General features: G+C 41.0%; 1 protein-coding gene across 5 annotated transcripts in view; it reads left to right on the top strand.

Moving 5' to 3' along the window:
* Positions 1-24,305, top strand: part of MAPK8 (mitogen-activated protein kinase 8) — an 84,423-nt gene extending 60,118 nt beyond the window's left edge. Inside the window, exons 6-12 of one of the 5 annotated variants that reach the window (XM_058671082.1) lie at positions 5,602-5,767; positions 9,691-9,762; positions 10,989-11,171; positions 11,479-11,603; positions 12,099-12,162; positions 14,855-14,932; positions 22,472-24,305. In XM_058671082.1, coding sequence (XP_058527065.1) covers positions 5,602-5,767; positions 9,691-9,762; positions 10,989-11,171; positions 11,479-11,603; positions 12,099-12,162; positions 14,855-14,932; positions 22,472-22,617 — 834 coding nt within the window. In that variant the 3' untranslated portion in view covers positions 22,618-24,305. Of the gene's footprint in view, positions 1-5,601; positions 5,768-8,080; positions 8,175-9,269; positions 9,342-9,690; positions 9,763-10,988; positions 11,172-11,478; positions 11,604-12,098; positions 12,163-14,854; positions 14,933-22,466 lie in introns of those variants that run through there. The other 4 variants (XM_058671083.1, XM_058671085.1, XM_058671084.1 and 1 more) reach the window with 4 other exon arrangements.
* Positions 24,306-25,609: the final 1,304 nt, after the last annotated feature.

Here is a 25,609-nt window from a genome sequence, read left to right as displayed (position 1 = left end):
TAAAGTTAACGCTTTCTCTTAGGTAGCATTGAATTACTCATTTCCATTACAGTATTTTAAACAATGCCCTCTGTCTAGCCCAGGGTCCCACACAGAAAATATGGCTACTGTCTTCAAGAGCCTGGCCCTGCCTGAAAGAGGGGTGGGGAAAGACTGTATAAAATGGACACCTATTCCTAGTTTTTCCCCAGCCTTTTAGATAGTGATACCTTAATGGTTACATGTACAGTTCACTGCTATCAGATACATCGCTAATATTTTGAAACTGTCACCACCATCAATCCCCAGACCCCTTTTCATGTTGTAAAACTGAAATTCTTAGACCTCTGAAACAGTAGCTCCCACTACTCCCTCCCCCTAATTTCTGGGAACCGTCTCATAGAAATAGAGTCACACACAGTTTGCCTTTTTGTGGCTGACTTATTAACCAAGTGAGCACAGGTTTATGCATTTTGCAGTGTATACATTAGAAATGATGCATAAACCATATTTTGTTTCTCCTTTTCTCTGACAGTGGATACTTGATTGCCTTTCACATTTTAGCTGTTGTGGATAGTCTGCTGTGGTGAGGGTTTATAAGTCTATCCTGTCTGTGTTTCTAGTCATAAAATCGAATGATTAGCAGAGTTGTGCTTCTTACCTGAGAGGACTTCTGAAAGCTCGTGGAGGATGGAATGGATCCACTGTAGTAGAGTGGATCAAGACATCACTGTCTTGGGCCCGGTGCAATAGCCTAGTGGTTAAAGTCCTCGCCTTACACACGCCGGAATGCCGTATGGTTGTCGGTTGTCGGTTCTAATCCTGGCGGCCCTGCTTCCCATCCAGCTCCCTGTCTGTGGCCTGGGAAAGCAGTTGAGGATGGCACAAAGCCTTGGGACCCTGCACCCGCATGGGAGACCCGGAAGAGCTCCTAGCTCCTGGCTTCGGATCGGCGGGTACCAGCCGTTGTGGTCACTTGGGGAGTGAACCATTGGATGCAAGATCTTCCTCTCTGTCTCTCCTCCTCTCTGTACATCTGACTTTCCAACAAAAAATAAATAAATCTTAAAAAAAAAGACATCACTGTCTCATATTAGAGAATTAGTTTGAGTTCTGGCTGTTCTGCTTCTGACCTAACTCCCTGCACATGTACGTAGTAAAGCATTGGATGATGGTTGAGTACTTGGGTCCCTGCCACCCGCATGGGAAATCTGGCTCCAGGCTTTGGCCAGGTCAGTCCCCCCGCTGGCCATTGCAGTCATTTGAGGAGTGAACAAGCATTTGGACAATCCCTTCTCTCTTTTTCCTCCCTCAGTCCTCTCCCCCCTTCTCTCTTTCTCCGTCATTCTGCATTTCAGATAAGTACTTTTTAAAAAAAATTATTTATTTTTACTTGAAAGACAGATTTGTAGGTAGAGGGAGAGAAAGAGAGCTTTCATCCACGAATTCACTCCCCAAATGGCCAGACAGCCAGAGCTGAGCTGATCCAAAGCCTCTTCCAGGTCTCCCATGTGGGTACAGGGACCCAAAGACTTGGGCTGTCCTCCACTGCTTTCCCAAGCCACAAGCAGAGAGCTGGATGGGAGGTGGGGAAGCCAAGACATGAACTGGTGCCCATATGGATCCTGGCATCACAGTGCAGAGGATTATCCGGCTATGCCACTACACCAGCCCCCTAACGGAGCTGTAAGCAGCATAGTGTGAATTTCTTTAATTGGGAGAGTTACAGCTCTTTTTTTTTTTTTAAAGGGAATTTTTTTTATTATTTATTATTTTTACTTCATTAATTACATTGTATTATGTGACACAGTTACATAGGTACTTGGGTTCTCCCCACCCCTCCCCAAACCCTCCCACCATGGTGGATTCCTCCACCTTGTTGCATAACCACAGCTCAAGTTCAGTTGAGATTCCCCCATTGCAAGCGTATACCAAACATAGAGTCCAGTATCTTATTGTCCAGTCAAGTTCAACGGCTTCTTAGGTATACCCTCTCTGGTCTGAAGACAGAGCCAGCAGAGTATCATCCCAGTCAATTGAAAGCTCCAACATACCATCAGCAAAAATTTACATCATTATGGAATTAATTGACATAGTAATGAGTAACCAATATGTTGAAAGTAAATGCGAGTTCCCAGCCACCTTCTGTGACCACCTCACCTACACTTCAATTTTAGTTTATACACAACATATAACATTCATAACATAACATGTTATACATAACATCATATCATCTTAAATCAAGGCAAACATGTGGTATTTAACCTTTTGGGATTGGCTCATTTCCCTTAGCATTAGAGTTACAGCTCTTTTATCCTTGTGATCCATTACTCAGAATCTGTTCGAGGTAAAGCTGATAAAGGTCTGGATTTTGTTTGCTTTGAAAATTATTTGGTTTTAGTGATGTCCAATCTGTCAAACACAAACTTTCCAAATTAATGAGAATACAGGCCAGGTAGACCAGAAAGGAAAAACGGTAGATGATAGAAAACAGAAAGAACAGCAGGAAGTTGATATCCACTCTTAGGGATGGTTTGGAGGCCACAGTTGGTGACCTGTCTGCTGTGCTGGTCTGAGATGGTTCAGTTAGTAAAATAAGCTGACCTTTTGTCTTTTAGGGTTTCAGAGCAAGTCAGGGTTAGGTGAGTTTCTGTGTGGTCACTCAAAAGCCCTCCTTGAATGCACAGCACTGCAGTGTTCTGATGGCTGCTGATCGCTGCGTCAGGGAGAGAAAGCTTAGGGTGGAGGGCGTGGACGGTGGGTACACTGGCTCTCCTGCTCCTGAGCCTAGAAGCCACACACGTTTCTGCTTGGGGCCCATCGGCAGAACCAGCTACTAGAACTTGCCTAATTTTGAAGGAGTTGAGAAATGGGGAGCAGCAGATGGGAACAGTTGGGAACATTTGGCTTTCACACATTGCTGCCGTCTGTAGGCAGACATTCCTCTCTGCATTCTGTACCTCATGAGGAGAGGTGAGGCAGAGTCCTGTTTCATCAAGCCTTTAGTCCTGAGTGATGCACAGTAGGGGCACATCAGGTCTGGACATTGCTGCTTTTGATCCAGGAACATAGGAAATCGATTTCAGAGTGACCACGAATGGGCCACTCCATACTGCTCTCCTACACACCCTAGATCGGATGGTCGGTAGGATGGATCAGTGTAACCCCCACAACTCCCATTTGAAACCTTAACCCTGTGCTCAGTGATGATTTGTGAGTGCTCTGGGATTGCACTGGCAGTCCCTGTGGGACAGAGATGGAACCTGATGAGGCCCTCAGCCGGTCTCCCGGAGAGGGTCCTCTGCTGTGCCTCTGGTCTCCCCATTCTCGTTGGATGCCTGTGGAGTCAGTTTTGGGAATGTGGACTGCTGGAGGGCTGCTCAGTTTTCTCAGCCTCCTTCTGGTTTCTCAAAGACCCTCAACCTTGCCTCTGCTAATATTTTTGGCCAAATAATTCTTTGGAGGGCCTGCCCTGATCATTGTGAAGTATTCATCAGCATTCTTGGCTTCAATCCATTAAATGCCAGTAGCACCCCAGTCACAACGACCAAAAATGCTTCCTGACAGTCCCTAACATTAAGAGGAAGGCAAAATTGCTGCAAGTTGAGAGCTGCTTTTTAAAGTATAGAATATCACAGACGTAACTTTTTTGGTAATATAGCTAGCTTTTCTCAGAAGCTTTAGAAGCAGCTTATGTTTTTATTAGACTTACTTTCTTTATTGGAAAGGTAGATCAGATTTATGGAAAGGAGAAACAGAGATCTTTTGTCTGCTGGCTCACTCCCCAAATGGCTACAATGGCCAGAGCTGAGCCAGTCTGAAGCCAGGAGCCTCTTCCAGTGCAGGTGCAGGGTCCCAAGGACTTGAGCCATCCTCTACTGCTTTCCCAGGCCGTTAGCAGGGAGCTGAGTAGGAAGTGGAGCAGCCAGGACGTGAACTGATCCTTAGAAGATCTCAGCACTTGCAAGGTGAGGATTTAGCCAGTGAGCCATTGCGCTGAGCCCTAGAATTATTTTCAGAGTACATTTGCTAACTTATAGTCCCTCTAGTTTTGAACTTAAAAAGGACCTTGTTTTGAGTCTTAAGCTTTTAAGTTTTAAGCTTGAGTCTTAGGCCATCATAAGCTTTCAGGCTTTTGTTGTCAGCCTGGGACAGTTTTATCAATTTCAAGATTTTATAGATCTTTTTCACATTCCAATGGCTAGAATTGCTGTATGAAAAAGTATGCATAGAAAGAAACTCAAGTGTTAATCATGGTTTTAAAACATTTGTTGTGTGAAACAATGAAATGTGAGAGAATATGAAGCTTACCAGACTGAAGGCCCTGAGTGTTTGAGCGTGACTCTTGCAGATTATTGTGCTTTTCACAAGAAAGACATGTCTCTTTCTGAGGTGCTGCTTCACGCGGGGCAGACTTGAATTGGACCCAGGCCTGGAGCAATATTTCATGTTCATAGAATAACAGTAATGAAAGTTTTATCTTATTGTTACCAAGCTTACTGATATCTTTGTGTGTTTCTTTCATAAAACCATAGAGTCACATATTTCTAACCCTGTTTATGAGTGCATCAGAATATGTTAAAAAAAAAAAAACAACCGAGGAAAGTACTCAAGAATTCAGCTAAAAAATGTAATTAAAAGTGTTTGGTTTTGTGCAGGAAAAGTTTGTAACTTCTTTATAATCCACCTTTTCTGTGAACTTGAAGGCCCCCTCATATATGCTGTGTGGGATGTAGACTTAGAGGTATTCTTTGTCTTTCAGCCCGGCTTTGTTTCCTGTTGTGACAGGCGTGTATGTGTACTGCTCATCAGTCCATGTAGTGCGTTGTATTCATGCGTGCACATACACCTGCTGGATTTTTTGGTTCTTGATGGAATTCCTAAGGGCTAATGGCAAAGTCTGTTGAATATGAGTGTCTAGGATACTGCGTGCATGTATAACGGGCATTGCACAGAATTACTTCTGGTTGGGGTTAGGTGAGAAATAGATCATGCTCACATTATTTAGGAGTGCCATTTGTAAGTGAATTATGGATTAGTTACACTAAGATAGCAGTGTCCTATTTCTACAAGCAGGCAGAAGTTTTATGAGCAGATCTTTATCATTTTAGATGAGAACTGACGGATAGAAAGACTGATGAGGAACTATTTGGGACCTTTAAAACTGCCAGTCTGAAAGGTCAGATAACATTTGCAGGATTGAAGGCATGGCCTATTGGGGATTTGTAATATCTATATAAAACTTGTTACTTTAAAATGAGATTGTAAAAATACATAATTTAGTATATAAATGAATAGAAATACTTACGACTCCTCATAATGGTTCTTAAATAAGTTTTAAGAGGTCTTTTCTATTCTTTGATGAAAACATTGTAGCTGTTATAATTTCTTACAAAGAAGACATCACTAATTTTTTCTAATAACTATATTCACAAATAAAGTACTCCTTAGAACTGATGTATTGGCTTTGCCGTTTCATTAGGAGGCTGTGCATTACTGGTACCAGTTAGGAAAATGATTACGTAAATTGTTTTATAAATGACAGGATAACTTAAGATAATTATGAACCGAAAAGTCTTTGTGTAAAACATAGTGATTGTTTCTTATTTTTGTTTCTTGAAGGACTTAAAGCCCAGTAATATAGTAGTAAAATCAGACTGCACTTTGAAAATTCTTGACTTTGGCCTGGCCAGGACTGCAGGAACAAGTTTCATGATGACGCCTTATGTGGTGACTCGCTACTACAGAGCGCCTGAGGTCATCCTAGGCATGGGCTACAAAGAAAACGGTCAGCAAACTGTTTCTGTTGTAAATTTTCTTTTGATTTCGTTTCTTTTGTTCCTCAGATGTTTATACTGAAATGCATATAGTTAAATGTGTATCATTATTTGAAACATGTATCAACAGTTTGAAAGCAATTATCAGTGTTGCAAATATTTGGAAAAATGTGAGGGCCCTGTTTATTTAAATCCAGACTTATACCATCAGTACTGCCATTGGAGCAAGGATTCATTGCCATAGCTTCTGAAACAGAATCTGTGTCCTTTGCTTGCCTACAGCTTGGACCTGACTGTTGACTCCTGCATAGAGGAGGTATGCAGTGTCCCGATGGCTTACCCTTGGCAGCAGTCCCTGTGCACTAATGACGTGTGCCCACATTTCTAGTTGCCATACAGTCAAGGCCTTAAGGAAATGGCAGCATATGTGCTTATCCAGTTAGTGTATTGACCTTAGAGTTTTGGAAAACTATTTGGTACATATGTAGTGAATGTGAGCGATTTTTATATGTAGGGAAAGCAATTTCCTTGAGTCTAGGAGATAAGTAAGTCTATGTGCAATTTTATTAAAATAATCGATGACTTTTAAATGTAGTAACTTATCGAAAACGCTCCCTAAAATCAGATCTAGACTTTTTTTTTTTTTAGGAAGGAAACCTGAACAGCAATTCACTGATACAAAAAAAAAACGTACTAAGCCAATCCTTTTTTTTTTTTTTTTAAGATTTATTTATTTATAAAGTCAGATTTACAGAGTGAAGGGGAAACAGAAAGTTCCCCCTTTTGCTGCTTCATTCCTCCAAGTGGCCTCAACAGCCAGAGCTGAGCTGATCCAAAGCCAGGAGCCAAAAACTTCCTGTGGGTCCTCTCACACGGGAGTGGAGGGTCCCAAGACTTTGAGCCATCCTTGCCTGCTTTCCCAGGCCACAAGCAGGGAGCTGGAAGGGAAGTGGAGCAGCTGGGATACGAACCGTCGCTCATATGGCATCCCGGCACGCGCAAGGCCAGGACTTTAGCCACTAGGCTATCATGCCAGGCCCTGAGCCGATCTTTAAAATTGTTTTATTTTTCATAAAAGATACTACTGAATTTAGGATTATAGTTTAATTCTGTTTTCTAAGCTAATTAAAATTGGTTATTTCAGACATTTTCTACCAGTTCTTTTGAAGTAAACTTGCTGTTCTATTTCCTATTCTTTGCCTAATGTTTATAGAGGTTTTATTATTTTTTGTGTGTGGGGACTTCAGGTGATTAATATGAAGCTTGCTTTTGCATTTGTTGTGCAACTATTGATTATCTGTGTAATGTCAGTATCCTGTAAATGTGGTCTTGGGGTAGCTTCCCACTGAAGGATGTCAGAAGCAGTTGACACACATTTCCTCTCCCAGATGAGAAAACCAGAGATCATGTTAGTGCTGTCCTAACCCCCAGCAAACTCATCATAGCCTCATTAGTCAGTAGAACTAAATGTCTACACTTCCTCCTGTCCGTGACATGTCGCAGCCACACTCAGCTGTTTCAGTAACCTCCTTTTATCTGTCCTTTTTGTAAGCTACCTCAGCATTTTGGAGGAATGTGCAATAAGAGGTTATACTTTAACTGTCAGCAGACAAAGCAGTTTGTCCCTTTAAGGCAATTTTTTTTTTTGCGTGAATCAGTCGCCTTAATGATTGTCATGGTCTTCACTGGCCCTTCTAATACCTTCTCTTGGTCAGTTTTCAAGATTTTTTTTTTTGAAGATTTACTTATAATGGAAAGGCAGATTTACAGAGAGAAGGAAAGACAGAAAGATCTCCCATCTGCTGGTAGACGCCCCACATGGCCTCAACAGTTGGAGCTGAGCCAAGCGAAAGCCAGGACCAGGATGCCCCTCTAGGACTCCCACGTGGATGCAGGGTCCCATCCTCCACTGCTTTTCCAGGTTATAAGCAGGGAACTAGATGGAAGTAGAGCAGCTGGGACACAAACTCTTGCCCATGTGGTTTGCCAACACTTGGAGGTAGACCATTAGCCAATTGAGCCATCACCCCAGCCCTAAGATCTTTTTGTTTTCTAGATTTTAAATATGTTAATAAAAGTTACTAACATGGCTGTGTCCTGGCTATTAAAGTTTGCCATTGTCTTTAAAATATAATGGGAAAGATTTACTCTAATGGATTTTTGCCCAAGAAGAAAACCCCAGGGGAAGAAAAATGTCATTCCCTGATTGACTGGTTTATGAATATTAATTTTTCCTTCAAGCTTCTATCCTTGGTAGCTGAGTCATACTATACATATGAAAAGATTTATATACCTTTTAATAGAAAATTTTTGGGAAACTTTAGTCCCACAGGATAAGACTCCTCAGTGAACTGGCAGTTTCATTCTAAGAATGTATGAGGAAGTACAGATTTCTAATTGCCCGAGCCCTCCAGTATGGTAAGCGGTTTCTCCCTCGAACATCTATGCCTACTGCTTCCCTCTTCAGCTCGCTAAGAATTCGGGCTTTCAAACTAAAACCAAACACCCATTTCTAAGACTTACTGTTTAAATTGTCACCATCCCACCAACCCCGTTAAACTAGAAGCATCTACTCCTTTTTTATCAGATATTTCAGCCAACGATGTGCTGCATGTTTTACTACATAGGTGGAGATTCCCATGTTATGTTTCCATGAGAGTCTAGCAGACTCTTTAGCATTGAGAAGGACTCCGGGTCAGGCAGATTGAGGGTCATTGTGTCTGCCCAGAGACTTGAAATCCTGTGAAGGTGTCCTGCTGTAGACAGCCAAGATGCAACTCCTTATATCAAAGCAACTGTAGGTGAGAAACAGAGCACACTGGCCTGACTAGGATTCCTTAGGATTTAGATAGTTCATTCGCTGTGCACTCGTTCCTTTGGGATAGTCAAGTGAATATACCATGTTTTTTGTGCTGCCAAGAAAAGAATTGTCTTTTAATTCAGAATAAACATAGCGCTTCTTGTGTTCTCATTAAATAAATTTATGAAATCCAGTTGGAAATTTTCTGAAGACCTTCAGATAAACTACTTATTCATAGAGGCATTCCTTCTGTTAAGTATTTTAATCTGCTAAATTGTTTCTGCTTATGCTTCTTTCTTTTATTTAACTTAAAGAGAGAGTATAATGCACAGTTGAACTTTAAAAACACTGTATTTAATTTTTGTACTTTTACTACCTTGTGTACATAATTATCTTTATAAGGCTTGTGTTTGGTTCTGTTTGATAAATTCTTAATCACAAAATGTCAGGGTAATTTTTTGTGTATGTAATTACTGTGCATATCTCTCACTTTAAAATTTGACAATGTAGTTAAAAGGCCACATTTTTTTCTTTTATGAACCAAAGGCTTTTGAAAAATATTTCATTTTATATTATTCCATTAGCTAAAGGTAAAATCATGTTTTTCTTTTTGTGGTGTGTTGCAGTTTGTATATAATGCAGTCATATTATGCTTCTTTGATTTTAATGACCTTTTGCTTTGCTTTTCCTTCTTTTGTGCTGCAAACATATAGTGGATTTATGGTCTGTGGGGTGCATTATGGGAGAAATGGTTTGCCACAAAATCCTCTTTCCAGGAAGGGACTGTATCCTTGTGCTGCTGCAGCGTTTAGTTAGCTGCTGAACTTCCTGCTAACGGAAACGATGCAGGACATTCATACATACCGTTGTTTTTGAAAAGACATAAAAAGTTTGTGGCTGTTATAGTTCCAAAAATTGCTGATAAGAAACTAAAATGTTTGTAGGCTGCATCTGGCAGTAGGACATACAGTCTCTGCTGGTAGTCAGAGCACATTCACTGTCACTCATTTTTATTTTATACTGCTTTCTATAGTTTGAAATTATACATGGTGTGCGTGATTTTTTTTAATGTTTTATTTATTTTTTTATTTTAATCAGAATCTTTATGTTAATGTCATTGCATTTTGTTTTCAGTTGACATTTGGTCAGTTGGGTGCATCATGGGAGAAATGATCAAAGGTGGTGTTTTGTTCCCAGGTACAGATCGTATCCTTATCTTTGGCCTAAAATGTAGTTTCTAAAGGTCAAAATGTATGACAGCTTGGTCAGGTATAATGCATTTGTCTCTCCCTAATATAAGTATTGTTAAATTACTCTTTCAAAATACCACCTGCTATTTGGCCTAAACTTTCCTTTCCCTCATTTTGTTTCACATGTTAATACTGAAACCTGCTCAAGTGTAATTATCCACAGTCACTTGCTGGCTTTGAGTTGATTTACTGAGCTAAATAAAAAAATCATGGCTTGCATTAAAATTTCTAATTATAGTGTAGACATACCTACAAATTGATATGAATTTTGGAATTATCTGTTGCTTTTGGCCATTTTTTTAGTTTTGTCCCCACATCCTCCTTTTTGTTATGTGTGTGTCTGTGTGTCTGTGTGTGTTTTATTGTTGTATCATAACTGAACATACTGAATCTTTCATTTGAGAATTTCAGCAGTGATAGTTTTATATGGTGATGTTTGGATTCGGAGTCATGCTTTTTTGTCCAACTGACAGCTTTTGATGTTTACATCAACAGTGACAGCTATTACAGTTTTGGTAACTGGTGACAGAATTGCTTAGAGAGAAGAATGGCAAAGGCCACGGCAGGCTGCAGAGCAAGGAATGTGAGGACTAGGAAGAAGGAAAACAGGGATTCCCAGCGTGAGAGTTGATTGAAATAGCGAATCTGCGTTCATGTCCGCTAAGTAAAGAATGGTGGAGGAAAGTGCCACTTTTATCCAAGCCACAAGTTTTATTGCCACTAGTTATTTTCTCTTACTGTAGAAAACTCAGAAAAGCAGAGAAATGATTCTTACTCTGTAGAAAGTACATTCAGACTTTCTGATAATTTTGAAGAAAATGCCAGTTGATGAGTTAGAATTATGTACAGTTTACATGTAGGGTTCCAGTGCAGAGTGATGGTCATTAATTCTGTGAGTTGTTTATAATGATGTTTACAGTTTGTCAGTTGAAGCCTCTATTTTTGTGGTAAAATCAGTATTTGTATACACGCAGACACACACATCGTAAATAGACATACTCATTGACCATTTCTGTCCACCTGCAGTCATTGTCTTTGGAAGGTGGCTGTGAGATAGAAAATTTATAACGGCCACATTCTTTCTGAAATGCTTTGATTTTCCATTTTCTTGATATATTAATGAGTGTAACTAACATGTCAAACATTAGCTACAGAATATTTTTCTTAGCTACTTGATATTAGATATTGATCAGTGGAATAAAGTTATTGAACAGCTTGGAACACCGTGTCCTGAATTCATGAAGAAACTCCAGCCAACAGTAAGGACTTATGTTGAAAACAGACCTAAATATGCCGGATATAGCTTTGAGAAACTCTTCCCTGATGTGCTTTTCCCAGCTGACTCGGAACACAACAAACTTAAAGGTATTTTTCACAAATGTATAATCCCATTATGTGGTGTGTGTGTGTGTGTGTGTGTGTATGTGTGTATGTATTCCTGTTCATATGGGACATAACCAGGGTTCTCTGTGGATGGTAGAATGAAGTGAAGCTTTAGCTTTTTTATCTTTAACTTTCTAATTTTTAATCCTATGTATGAATGATTCGGTAGTAAAATCTGTTCTTTAAGATATAAACCTTTTAAAAAAAGATCACCTCAGGTTTCTGAAATGTGTTGATAAATTGCAAGGCTTTATGAGCACAGCGTGCAGTACCATCATTGTTTTTACAGCCAGTCAGGCAAGGGATTTGCTATCCAAAATGCTGGTGATCGACGCGTCCAAGAGGATCTCGGTAGATGAAGCTCTGCAGCACCCATACATCAACGTCTGGTATGATCCTTCGGAAGCAGAAGCCGTAAGTGCTTGCTTACTGTCTAAAGAAGAGCTGCACTGTTAGAATTAAGTTACGCTTGGAGGAGACTTGTTAATTTGAAGTGTGTTACTATGGTGTGTTCTGTTTTCACAAGAACAGTGCCTTAAACCAATGACTGTATCCAAGCACCTCCTACACGAAATAAAGTCACCTTGATATGTGATGAAAGGGGCAGGGGAGCTAGCATGTTGATTGCCCCAGGGGACATCTTGTCTTAGAAATAAGTTTGCTTATCCAAAGCCTGGAAGAAGTCTATGATACAGTTGTGTGACATTGTCGCGAACTGGATTAGGAGATAAGCTGCTTCTCCTTGCAGTGAAGTCTTCCCGTGTGTCTGTATAAGAAGGTTGTTGGGGATTGATCCGTGTAGGTCTTACCATGCATTTTTATAAGCTTTCCACCTGATCATCTAAATAATTGCAGTGTATTGATTCCCAATCAAGTAAGTGTCTCAATTATTGTTGCCTTGTTTTCCAGCCACCACCAAAGATACCTGACAAGCAGTTAGATGAAAGGGAACACACAATAGAAGAGTGGAAAGGTAACCTTTATAGATTCTTAGAAAACTGAAAGAGCTTCTGGATTTTTTAGGGTGGTTTGTTCACTACATTAGGGAAATTACTGATTTTTGCATTACTCATAACTGATGTTTATTTGGTAATATGATACTTAATATTTTTATAAAGGTGGAAGATACTTTCCCTTCTCGACTTAATTTTTCAGCTCTCCTACCTGGAACACCAATACAGTCTCTTGGGTTTTTCCATAGACTGTAAATATGCAAATGCACTTGGTGTATTCCTTCCCTCCTCTCTTAGCGTTTGTAAGTTGCAGATTGTTGTATGCTATGTATATTTTGCATACTTGCCTTATTTTAGTAATTCTGGGGTTTTTCTTAAAATTTATTGTTACTATGTTGGAAAGGCAGATATACAGAGAGGAGATAGAAAGATCTTCCATCTGCTTTTTCACTCCTGAAGTAGCTGCAGTGGCCAGAGCTGAGCCTTTCTGAAGCCAGGAGCCAGGAACTTCTTCCTGGTCTCCCATGTGGGTGCAGGGTCCCAAGGGCTTGGGCCAGCCTCGACTGCTTTCCCAGACCACAAGCAGGGAGCTGGATGTTAAAGTGGAGCAGCTGGGATACAAACTGGCACCCATGTGGGATCCTTGCACATGCAAGGCGAGGATTTAGTCACTAGGCTATTGCATCTGGCCTGTAATTCTGTATCTTCAAGGTGTCTCTGAGTTCATGTGACTGCCCTCTTTGTACTCTGATGTATCACAGCTTCTGTGTCCAGCTGCCTTCTGAACGGCATTCTGTATGTCCAGCCATTGCTTTTATAGCAACTGTATGCTATTCTTGTACCTATGAGAATATGCCTGAAGGATGCTTTAAAGGAGATGTGCTGTGCAAAAGGATATTTTTGTTATTTCTAAGTTAGTCTCCACAAAAATTATGGTTGTGTCATATAGCTAAGTATCTTTTGCTCTCCCTCTAATTTCAGCAGAATGCCAACAGATTAAGTAATTAGAAGTATAGTAACTTTGTTCTGTTTTATGGATGTAATTGCCTATTAATAATACTTTGGAAGTCATGGAAATGTTAATCCAGGTGAATTTTAGATCCTCATGTACTGTGTTTATGTTGTCATTTGGTGTTTCAACTGCTTTTGTAACTATGCGCTTTTGGGTAAATCACCGTTTTTAATTTGTCTTCAGTGAGGGCAGTAGACCTGTTATTAAGACATGGCTATTGGAATACTGGGAAAGCAGAAGGGACTGGGGATTAGAGACCTGGATGGGTAATGAATCTGTACATGGATTTTTGGAAAAAAAAGTATTTGGTTCTCCTTGAGAAAAAGCAGACACTTGTGTTTCCTGATGGGCCTTTGGGAGCTTCAGGGTTGACAAAGACAAGAGAATTGGGGAGAGCCTGCTGCGTTTGAATCTGTGTAGGGATGTAGTTCTGGGCCAGAATAGAATCCAAAGATTAGCCTGATATTTTATGTTCCATTAACTTTGTGACAGACATGGTGTTTTATAGAATTATAACAGGAAACAGTACTGATTGTACTGCAGTATTACTTACGAGTTGTAACCAGTTTCAGAGAGAAGTGGTGGTAAATGATATTTTAAATGACGGAAGTGTAGTTTCATTTATAAAGGATGTTTTTGGGGTTTTTTGATTACTTTAAAAATGTTTACCTTTATTCTGCATCTTTTTCTTCCAACCCAAAGTATATTTCACTAGTTGTCTAGAAACTGCATTTTTCAAGATTTGCTTAACAGTTTTAGCTCCCAAGTAGGAAACACAATAATCTATTGTCAAAGATGCTAACAACAGATTTTTTTTCTAGTTAATATTTGTTTGGTTCTTCTGTCTGAATCTCTTTTCATGAAGAGGTTCTGTTTTTCTTTTTAAAAAGCTATTTTTTATGGGATGTTTATTATTTTTTTTAATAAAAGTATCTATTTTCTTTTCTATCAAGACTTTTTAATTTTTCTACTTTGAGCCTAAGATCGTAGTAGCAAGCAGATTTTAATTCATTCTCACAGTTACCAACCAAATCATAAGCAGAATATAGGGCAGGAGGTGTACCCCCAGCAGGCAGCACCCCATGTCTCCATGAGACCAGTCCTCAGTGTGGCCTGCCTGCTCTCCGCAAGCAACAAGGAACCAACAAGCGCAAAACCACTTAAGATTTCTTGTTGTGCCAGACTATTTACTCAGACAGCTGAGGTGTTTTACCTACCTGTGCTTTTTCTTAATGAATATATTTATGTTCCATTCTGAGAGGAGAAGCTTTCAATACACTGTTTCAATTCTTTTAAAAAGATACCTGGTTGAGCACTTACTATGTGCTTACAGCAGAATGCAAGGTCTGAGGACCTAAAAATTGGGAACTGAGTAAGCTTTTGTAATGTAACTTGCTAGGTGATGTGCCATAGTCAGGATACTGGCAGAGTCAAAACAATAAAGCTTGTAGCATAGCTCTGTCTTTTAACCAACTTAAGAAGCATTAAAGCAGATTTTGAGTTTCCTTCATGTAATTTGCAGTTGCGAATCTTGAGGTTCTTGCTAACACCTGTCACTCTTAGATGGAGACTTTACAGAGCCTCTGCCATTGGCAGGACACTGCTTGAAATACTCAGTGTGTACAAAGAATGACTTAAAAGCTCCCGTGAGATTGGCTGTCAGGCGTTAAAAAGTTCTTTTTTCTCTATTTCTTTTTCAGAATTGATATACAAGGAAGTGATGGATTTGGAAGAAAGAACCAAGAATGGAGTTATACGAGGGCAGCCCTCTCCTTTAGGTTGGTTACAATATAAAATTGGCTGATTACCAGGGCCTGGAACTTGTAGTCTAGCCTATTTACTACCATTATTATTGTTGTTCAAATGTTCATAAATCTAAAGAATAAATTTAGCTGGTTGCATTTGAAAGCATTGGGACAGACTGATTACTCTTCCCCCCTTGGAGCCACAGTTGCAGTGCAACAAGGGCATCCCATGTGCGTTCTGGTTCCAGTCCCATTTGCTCCACTTGTGATCTAGCTCCCTGCTAACTGCTTCTAGGAAAGCAGTACAAGGTGACTCAAGTGCTTGGGCCCCTGCACCCACTGGGGAGACTGGGATGAAACTCCTGGCTTCGGCCTGGCCATTGTAGCTGTTTGGGGGATGAACTGGTATATGGCAGTGTGTGTGTGTGTGTTTCTTTCCCCTTCTCTCTGCTCTCTCCTCTCCTCTCTCTTCTCTCTTTCAAATAAGTATAAGGTATAAGTAAATATTTTTTTAAGAAGTAATTTCACTAGTTCCCTTGATATCATTGTATCATTTTAACTGGTAGGTTTTTTTTTTTTTTGGTGTTTTTTTGTTTGGTTTTTTGTTTTGTTTGGTTTTGTTTTTTTTAAGATGTATTTATTTAATTTGAAAGAGTTACTTTCAGAGAGAGCCAGAGCTCTTCCCTGTGCTGGTTCACTCTCCATGTGACCACAACAGCTGGTGCTGGGCCAGGCGGCAGGACCTTCTGGGTCTCCCAAGAGGATGACGGGAGTCCAGATACTTGGGCCATTTTCTGCTGATTTTGCAGACCATTAGCAGAGAGCTGGATCAGAAGTGGAGCAGCAAAGACATAAACTGGCACCCATATGGGATGCTGGCGTTGCAGATGGTATCCATCCACTGTACCACATTGTCAGCCCCCTTTTAAGAGTGTTTTCTTTGGATAAAAGAAACTGACCTATAAGATTTGGTATACACAACACCAAGTTGCAGGTTTTCTTTCATTTATATTTTTTAATTTGTTGGCCTGAACCAATAGTGTTAAAAGCATTACTGAAAATACTCATTTTCTAAGAAGAAAGCTGGTTTTCAAGATTTAAAAGCATTTCCTCTTAAGCTGATCTTTTATTTGAGTGTATGTGAAAGTGTGAAGAATTGAGAGGCTGGCAGGTCATACATATGTAACAGATCCTGGTGATGTATGTACTTCATTTCATTCATCTCTGCAATTCCAGGGGAGGAATTACTCACATTTTACAGACTAGGGAATTAAAGTTCACAAAATGGAACATAAAACCATAAATCTGTAGTAAGGTCTATAGACAAACTATTACAATAACTTCCAAGTGGGTGGTTGTTCCAGCGTCCCAATTGTCTCTGAATTCTCTGGCTACAGAGCTTGGGACAGTTTAATGAAGATGTGAAATTTGAGCTGAAGCCTGAAGGCTGAATGTCATTTCAAAAGATAGGTCTTCATCAAAAGAGTGATGCCAACAAGGTGACTATGGAGGTGCCTGAGTGCTTGTACCCACACAGAAGGATCAAAGCAGAAACAGAGGGCTGGCCTGCAGGGATGATGTGGCAGAGACCTGTGGAACACGGCCATGCAGCTCTGTGACACTGATGAATGCCTTGCCGCCCAGTCCCCGAGTGGCCCACATGTGCTGGTGGGCACCCTTCCCCTGCTACCATAGCGGTATACTCACCTGCATGCACTTGTTATGGCAGTGCTCCCCACCTGTAGCCAAGTGGCATTGTGCCAGGGCAGCTGGGAAACCCGTTCTACTTGAGAGAGCAGCCTCCTGGTGGTGGGGCACTTCTGTAGATCCTGCGTCACAGCATCACCCACAGGAGTGATCAACATTTGTTACACCCAGGGAAGCTGCACAGGCACTCTGCTGCTGCATCTGCTTGGACTCAAAGTCACTGTTACATGGTTGGCTGACATCCTACGACACAACTCCAGGGAAAGCCCTTCAGTATCCAAGCGACCTTTGATAGAGGTAATTGGCTTTGTGTGTCGATATAGGGACACAGAGGCACGAAAAAACAAGGTACCATGATTCTAGCAACAGAATACAATAGCTCTAGCAGCAGACCCCAAAGAAAAGGAAATCAATGAATCACCTAAAACATTCAAAGTAGGGTGAGCATTTGGTCAGTAATTTGAAGTACTGTTTAGAACATGAACATCCTATATCATAGTGTCTGGATTTGACATCAGTGTGTGAAGATCCTGAAGCACCTCACTGATGCCTACTTCAAGAAGCAGCAGCTGCGGAAGCCGCAGCACCAGGAGGCCAAGATCTTTGACACGGAGTAGGAGAAATACAAAATCACAGAGCAGCAGCAAAGTCGCTCAGAAAGCTGTGATTTCAGGCCTGGTGCAGTAGCTTAGCGGTTAAAATCCTCACCTTGAATGTGCCAGGATCCCATGTGGGCACCAGTTCCAATCCTGGCAGCTCCACTTCCCATCCAACTCCCTGCTTGTGGCCTGGGAAAGCAGTTGAGGATGGCCCAAAGCTTTGGGACCCTGCACCCACACGGGAGACCCAGAAGAGGTTCCTGACTCCTGGCTTCGGATCGGCATAGCTCTGGCCGTTGCGGTCACTTGGGGAGTGAATCATCAGATGGAAGATCTTCCTCTCTGTCTCTCCTCCATTCTGTATATCTGACTTTGTGATAAAAGTAAAATAAATCTTAAAAAAAGAAACTACTAGGAGAAAACATAAGATAAACAACACCTCAAGATCCCAGTATAAGTAGTGGGTCTTGGATAAAATCTCAAAAACACAGGTAAAAGTAAAGGAAAACTGAACAAAATTAAATCAAAATGAGAAACTTCTGCACAGCAAAGGTAACAGCAGAGTACAGAAACAACTGAATAATGGGAGAACATATTTGCAAAGTGTTCATCTGGATGCTTCATGTTAACTTATTTGAAATGCTCACATAAGAGGAACACAAGTTTTTTAAAAATCCAGTTTTACAAGAATAACTGGTCTAAACAGACACAGCTGGTCAGTATATGGAACAATACTGAACGTAACTAATATTCAGGGAAATGTACGTGAAAACCACAGTAGAATGGCTGTTATCAGAAAGATCAAACAGCTGCCGGCAAGAATGAAAAGAAAGGGGAACTCCTGAATGTATTGGAGGATGTACGGTTTAGTATAACCATATGGGAAGCAGCATCTAGAGTTCTCAGAGATTCTAGAAAGCTACTGTGTGTTCTAGCTACCCTGCCGTGAGCATGTGTGTGCACATGCACGCAGAGGAAATGCAGTCAGCAGGTCAGATGCCTGCACCGCATACTTACCTATTCAGGGCAGCCAAACGGGATTGACAAAGATGTCCGTGCAAGGATGGATGGATGAAGGTGTAATGCACGCACAGTGTAGTATCTGCACATCAAGGAAAGTTGAGTCCTATCATTTGAAGTAACATGGATAAATGTGGAAAACATGGTTTTAAGTGTTAGTAAGCTAGGTACAAAAAGATAAATAGTGCTTGTTCTCACACGTATGTGGGAGCCAGACGAATTTCTGGTCATAGAAGTGGAAAGTAGAATAGTTACTAGAGGCTAGGAAGTGTAGGAAGATGAACTTGGATAAGTGGGGATGGAATATAGTTCCATAGGAAGAGTGACTACGATTCATGTAAGTGTGTGTTTCATAAGGAGCTCACAGGAGTGGGGAGCTCACCCTCACAAAGAGATGATGGGTGTTCAGGGAGGTGGAAATGCGCCAGCATCCTCATTTGGTCATTGTGCATTGTATACTTGTACAAGATTGTCATGTTGTAACCCATACATTTTTTAAAAAGATTATTTATTATTGGAAAGTCAGGTTTACAGAGAGAAGGAGATACAGAGGAAAAGATTTTCTATCCCCTGGTTCACTCCCCAAGTGGCCACAGTGGCCGTAGCTGAACCTATCTAAAATCAGGAGCCAGGAGCTGCTTCTGTGTCTCCCATGAGAGTACAGGGTCCCAAGGCTTTGAGCTGTTTTCATTGCTTCCCCAGGCCACAAGCAGGGAGCTGGAAGGGAAGTGGAGTAGCCAGGACATGAACCAGTGCCTATATGAGATTCCAATGCATGCAAGGTGAGAACCCCAGTCACCAGGCCACTGTGCTGGGCCCATAACCCATACATTTGTAAAATTATTGTGCTCAACTTTTTGAAAAGACTTATTTTTGTTTGAAAGGCAGAATGATAAAAAGATGTTTGAACCCCCAGTTCACTCCTTCAATGGCTGCAGTGTCCAGGTTGTTCCAGGCCTACACCCAGTCCCTGAAATTCCATCAGGGGCACCCAGATGCATGACAGAAACCCAAGTACTTGAACCATCATCTACTGCTTTTCCAGGCACATTATTAGGGCGCTGGATTGGAAGCAGAGCAGCTGGATTCAAGCTGGTTCCTCTCTATGGGATCATAGTGTTATAAACTATAGCACAACAGCCCCAGGAAAGTACTTCTTGATTTAAAAAATTTTTTTAACCATTTTAATCTTTCTTACAACACTTACCATCTTGTCTATATGCAGAATATATTTTCAGATTGATTTTTTTTGTACTGTAAAGTTGGTTAAATGTTTTTGTAATGTTCTGTGACTTTTTTTTGGCTGCTAAATCAGGAATGCTATCTTTGAAATTATAGAACTTATTTCAGCTTTAACAGCTTCTGTCATTTCTGGAAAAGCCTTTTTCTCTACACTTTACTTACAGCTGCATAGTAGTAGCATAATTAAATTATGCATGGTGGAAGCTCACATGAGATTTCAAAAGTCTGCTATTTGGGGCAACTTTCTATTTTAGCATCCCATCCTGGCGAGTGGCAGGTGACTAAGGGTCACATGTTAGTAAATGTAATAATCCCATGAAGTAGGTTGAACAGTTGTATTTGTTCCTAATTTATAACTGGATAATTTGGATCTTAGTGCTTATGACAGCAAAATAAGTTAGTGCAAAAATCAAGACTTGATTTCTGGACATTTTCTGGATTTTCAGTAACACTTTGGAAATAGTAAATTAAGTTATTCTAAAAATATTTAGCTCTTGGGAAACAGACATTGTGGCATAGAGGTTTAAGCTGCCACTTGGGGTACCTGCATCTCATAGCAAAGTGCTGGTCTAAGTCTGGCACCCCTATTTCTAGTGCAGCTGAGCTGTGCCCCACATGGGAGACCTGTATTGAATTCTGTTTTGGCTTGTCCTGGCCCAGCCCTTGCTTTTCAGACACTTAGGGAGTACATCTCAGACGGAATACCATTCATTTCTTCATTTATTATCTATCTGCATTTCAAGTAGATGAAAATAAATATCTTAAAAATAATTCAGCTTGTGATTATCTACAGAAATAAGGAAGTCCTTAATAAAGTGAGTCATAGTGCTGTTTTCATTTAATTATAAAATATTTACCTCTAGTTAGTGGTTGGTTTCCTATCCTTACTTTGGCTTGGCTAATATTGAAATGAGTGTTCCGGGAAGGGCATTTTGTCCCCATGAGTTAAGCTGTCCCTTGGGATGCCCTCATCCCATCGTTGTAGTGCCTAGTGTGAATGGTTTGTCTCTTGCGCTGCCTTCCTCTTTCCTGCTTGCATCTCAGCGCAAGCTTTCACGAGACCCCTTGGATTAAGTGTTTTCTCACTCATCATCAGACAGTAAAAGGAGAATCTCAAAACACTGAGATGCTGATTTGGGGGAATGGTGTTTTCAGTTTGTTTGTAGTTTCACTGGCTGGTGAACCTCAGTCTTAGATATTCTGCTGGTATTGTTTGGATACCAATTGTTTTATTCCATAAATGTGCTTTTGAGAGCTATGTATAACTTGATTTGCATTTGGAATCGTCCCTTACGCAGGCTAGAATATGAGTTGCTTTTCACATAGTTCCTACCCCCAACACGTGAGGCAATCCTGCCTCCTCTTCTTCTTTAGACTAATTTATTTGTATGGAAAGGCAGATTTGCAAAGAGAAGAGACGGAGAGAAAGATCTTCCATTCACTCGTTCGCTTCCCAGCTGACTGCAATAGCCGGAGCTGAGCTGATCTGAAGCCAGGAGCTTCTTCTGGGTCTCCCACACGGGTGGCAGGGTCCTAACACTTTGGGCTGTCCTCGACTGCTTTCCCAGGCCACAAGCAGGGAGCTAGAAGAAAAGTGACAGAACCAGGGTACGAACTGGTGCCCATACGGGATCCTGGCATGGTCAAGGCGAGGACTTTAGCCACTAGGCTACTGCACTAGCCCAGTCCCCTTGAGGTGATTCTCTGAATAGGTCAAGTATTCCTATGTTTTTAAAATTTGAGAAGTTCCTGTTCAGTAATTCTTTGATTAAATAGAAAAGTTTTCCATTTTTAGCTATTTAGTGTGTCTGCATTGGTATGATTCCAAGGTTTATTAGAAATGAGATGGCCTGAGTTTACCCAGCTAGGCTGCTTGGGTGACCTGGAGAAGTCACGTAACCTCAGGTTAACAGTAGCAGCTAAACTGAGGTCCCTCCCTGTTAAAGTGATTTAATTCTTTGTTTTGACTTTTGCTTTAAAGCAAATGTATCAAAATATTGCTTGGACTTTTTGTCTTTAGTAAGAAATCAGCAATTTTTAAAAAGATTTGTTATTTGGAAGGCAGAGAATCAGAAAAATGGAGTGACAAGGAGAGCTCTGCCTTCTACTGGTTCACTCCCCAAATGGCTGCAACAGCCAGGGCTGGTCTAGGTTACAACCAGGAGCCAGGGTCTGGTCTCCCACATAAGCATTAGGGACCCCGCTACTGGGGCTGTCCCAGGAAACTGGATCAGAGTAGAGCAGGAGGCACCCGAAGCAGAGCTTCGACACAGGCTACTGGCATTACAGATGGCAGCTTTACCTGCTGGGCCACAAGGCCAGCCCTCTGGGACTTCTTAGCCTTGATTTCATTTCAGTGACATGATTCATTGAGGTCTTTTCCAGCAACACATATACCGTTTTTCTTGTATTGTCAGCATTATTCACACGCATGCTGAAGTCCATTCATGGATCTTGTTATAGAATCCTTTTTTAAAATTTTGTTTTATTTATTTGAAAGGCAAAGGTAGAGAATAACAGAGATCTCTCATGCGCTAGTTCACTCCTCATATGACCACAGTGGCCAGGGCTCGGGCCAAGCCAAAGCCGCAGGAACCTCGAGCTCGATGTAGGTCTCCCACATGGGTGGCAGGGACCCAAGCACTTGGCCATTTTTGGGCTTTCCCAGGCGCATTAACAGGGAACTGGAAGATCACAGCTGGGACCCAAGCCGATGCCCATGTGGGATGCTTGCATTGCTGGTGGTGACATCTGTGTCGTCGTGCTGGAGCCAGCTCTCACGTAGTGGAAGGAACAGAGCTCAACCTCTAGAGTCCTGTCTGGACATTTACAGAATTCCCACCCCGTAACCTGTAGTCAATGTTTCTGAGTTTCCATTGTGTTGAATATGACTTGTGGTGATGTTTAGTGAGTATTCTGAACCCACGGACGTGGTAACAGTGCCAGCACCTCGGGTTGCAACTCTCTCTGCAACTGATTTGCTGTTTTGTTTCTCATAGCACAGGTGCAGCAGTGACCAGTGGCTGTCAGCATCCATCATCGTCGTCGTCTGTCAACGATGTGTCTTCAATGTCAACAGACCCGACTTTGGCCTCGGATACAGACAGCAGTCTGGACGCCCCGGCCGGGCCTCTGGGCTGCTGCAGATGACTGCTTGGGCCTTGGGGGGTGGGAAGGGAGGGTCGTCGGCTAGTCATTCATAGAACTACTTTGAAAACAATTCAGTGGTCTTATTTTTGAGTGATTTTTTTTTTCAAAAAATGTAGAATTCATTTTGTAGTAAAGTAGTTTATTTTTTTTTATTTCAAGTGATGTAATTTAAAACCTAAGTTGTTTCAAAACAGGAACAAAACTGTATTGTTATTTTTTGCTGTAATTAACTGTATAATGTAAACCTAATTATTTTATCATGGTTTAAATTTTTTGCATATTTGCTTTATCTTATGCTGCTGATTTTTTTACTGAATTTGTAAGATTTTGTTTATCAAAGCAATTATTATGTGGTGACTTGCCTATATCATGAATTATTTAAGATTTTTATAGTTTTTTTATTAGAATTTATTTCAGATGTTTTGTTCATGATACTATCCTTCAGGGTTATGTGCTTATCAATGAAATAACCCCAGAGGAGTGAGGGAAAATAACCTGTAGCCAGTTCTATTCAGGAATAACTACTGTAAATGATGAACGTGTTGAGAGACCTCCAATATTTGCTATTTGCCAATCCTCATTGAGTTACAACAACTGGTAGGCAGCCCTACCAAAGTTTTGGCAAAAACCCTATGATCCAAATGGCAGAATAACCCAGAGCATGTCTTTGAAGGTGCCAGGTGTCTGCCACCAATACCTTATCTCCCTACCATACCCGGCAAAAGTCAAGAGAATATGGTGTACTCTGCAAATCTGTGGCATGCTCAAAACTTATCACTTAAAATCAAGAGGATACTTCATGAATAATATATTTCAATGCAAATAAACAGATGGTTCACTTCTACAAGCTATGAGCCTGTTTTTGTATACACCGAGTTAGAGCTCAGGCTGCGGATTCCAGCAATGGTCTAGAGTCTAGTCTTGCTTTTCCTGCAGCCTCGGGCCCTTGGACCTTTCTGGTTTCCTGTGACATGAAGTGTCAGTTGAGCACCAATTCTCATGGTGTTTCTAGCCATTTGGTTCTACCTGTAGCATAATCACATTTAAACGAGCTGTCAGGAGGTTCCAAAGCCTACTTAGCTTTGCGTAGGTGATGTATCAAATGAGCAATATACCGTTCATCTGAAAATAGTAGCACACAGCCATATATAGGATAGCATTTTCCAAGGACTGTTTGTTCACACTGAGCAGAGCAGGCGTAAGTGGTGGATCTTGTCTGAGTCTTTGGTTTTTTTAATACCTGATTTTTGCTGTAACACGCAGTGTGGATGTTGGGTAGTGTAAGAATGGTGCTGCTCCTGACAAGTGTATGTTAACTGTTTACATTTTATATCTGCAGAATTATTTCTCTATAACTGAATTTTTCTGAAGTAAAATGTCATTGACGTTCCATTATTTCTGAAATACTCTGTAATGGCACCAGGCATCTTTTATTGTCTCTGGAACAAGAGGGATTTCCTGTGATGAGCAGGGAAGTGCATCCCGAAGTGAATGGCAAGGTTCTAGGCAGAAAGCACATTGGAGTTCATGACCAACAGGAGCACGAACAGGTGCAAGCTCAGCCTGTGGTGTCTGAAAGTTTCTCTGGTGTTTTATTTGTATATGTAGTACAGAATTCCTCCTGAGCAAGTTATTTTTAGGTCACTGTTAATGTGCAATATTTAAGATTAAAACACGCTAGCCTGTTATACACTTTGAAGTAGATGATTTGATGATGCAGAGTCGTGACTTCTGCCTCACAATCTTTTCAGCAGCCCCTTTTGTGCTCAGACAACACGGTGCAGTGATTTCATTAGGCACATTAGAATTTTGAGACTGGAACACCTCTTGAGTTACAGGAACACAGATTGGAGTCATGATTGTAGCAGAAATTTGAACATGAGTGTATTCTTAATTTGACAGTTACTTCACTTTATTTCGTGTCAGATAGATAATGTCACTATCGCACTTTAACAGCCCGTATGCTTGGAGAAGATTCCCTTAGTTTGTGTTTCGGTGCCGGTAAGCCTTTTCTGTCCATGCAAGGACAGGCGTTGGGACTGTATCATATGTGGTAAATGCCAGCTCCCGCTTGCCAGCCATTGTGTTTCATTGAAATTCAAAGAAAATGAAATCATAATCACTTAATGTAAGTTAAAATACTTAAATTATATCCTAAAAAGTGCAAAGTCTGTTTATTAAATGTTGTACATCCTAGCTTTTTTTTAAATTCCATTGCCTAAATACAGCTTTCCTCCTAAATCCATGAAGTTGAATGAATATGCATTGAAATTTATTTTAGAATATTCAAAGCATGTTAAATTTTTTCAAAGGAAATGACAGCTATTCTGTCAAGCAGTACTTGTGTCAAACCACCTTTCTTAAAATTTCTGTTTTGCGTTTTATACACTTAACATACCCGTTTTCTTACCATCAGAAAGTCATTTTGACCAAGATTCTATTCAACTTTGTAGGTTAAAAAAGAGACACTAGTTCTTTGTACATACGTCTGCCTGGTTGCTGGTCTTACCTTTCAACATACACAGACCGTTTGCTAAGAGAGCGTGTTGTTTGGATTGCTTCATTGTAAGATACACACGTAGAGCATCTCAACCCTTTCGTGCTGTTTGCTGAAGGCTTTCCACTTCTTACACACCTGTAGCTGCTGAGTGTTCCCACTGTGCGGTGCTTCGGAGTTGGTCAAGGCACAGCGTGTTCACGCTAGACTTCCTAAGAAACGCTCACCTCTCGAGAAGGCTGCCACACAACCCTGGTCATGGAGAAGCGTGCGTCAAGCAGCAGTCTTTCCTGTTAGCCTTTTTGTTGTTGTGTTCTGTGCTGATCCTGCTGTGTGGTCTAAGAAGGAGGAGAGGGCAGCAGTGTCTGATGGCGTGAGCAGCAGCAGCAGGCCACTGCAGCGGGCTCAGGTGGCAGTCAAGACTTGGTTTGATGCTCTTGGCCAGTAGCCACTAGACAAATGAAGACTTAACTTTTCAGTGTTGCCTAGGTGTTC

This window comes from Ochotona princeps, chromosome 13, assembly GCF_030435755.1.
Source record: "Ochotona princeps isolate mOchPri1 chromosome 13, mOchPri1.hap1, whole genome shotgun sequence".
In the NCBI taxonomy this organism is placed as follows: domain Eukaryota; kingdom Metazoa; phylum Chordata; class Mammalia; order Lagomorpha; family Ochotonidae; genus Ochotona; species Ochotona princeps.
The sequence above is the reverse complement of the archived record's forward strand: the minus strand, read 5'-3'. Positions and strand labels throughout refer to the sequence as shown.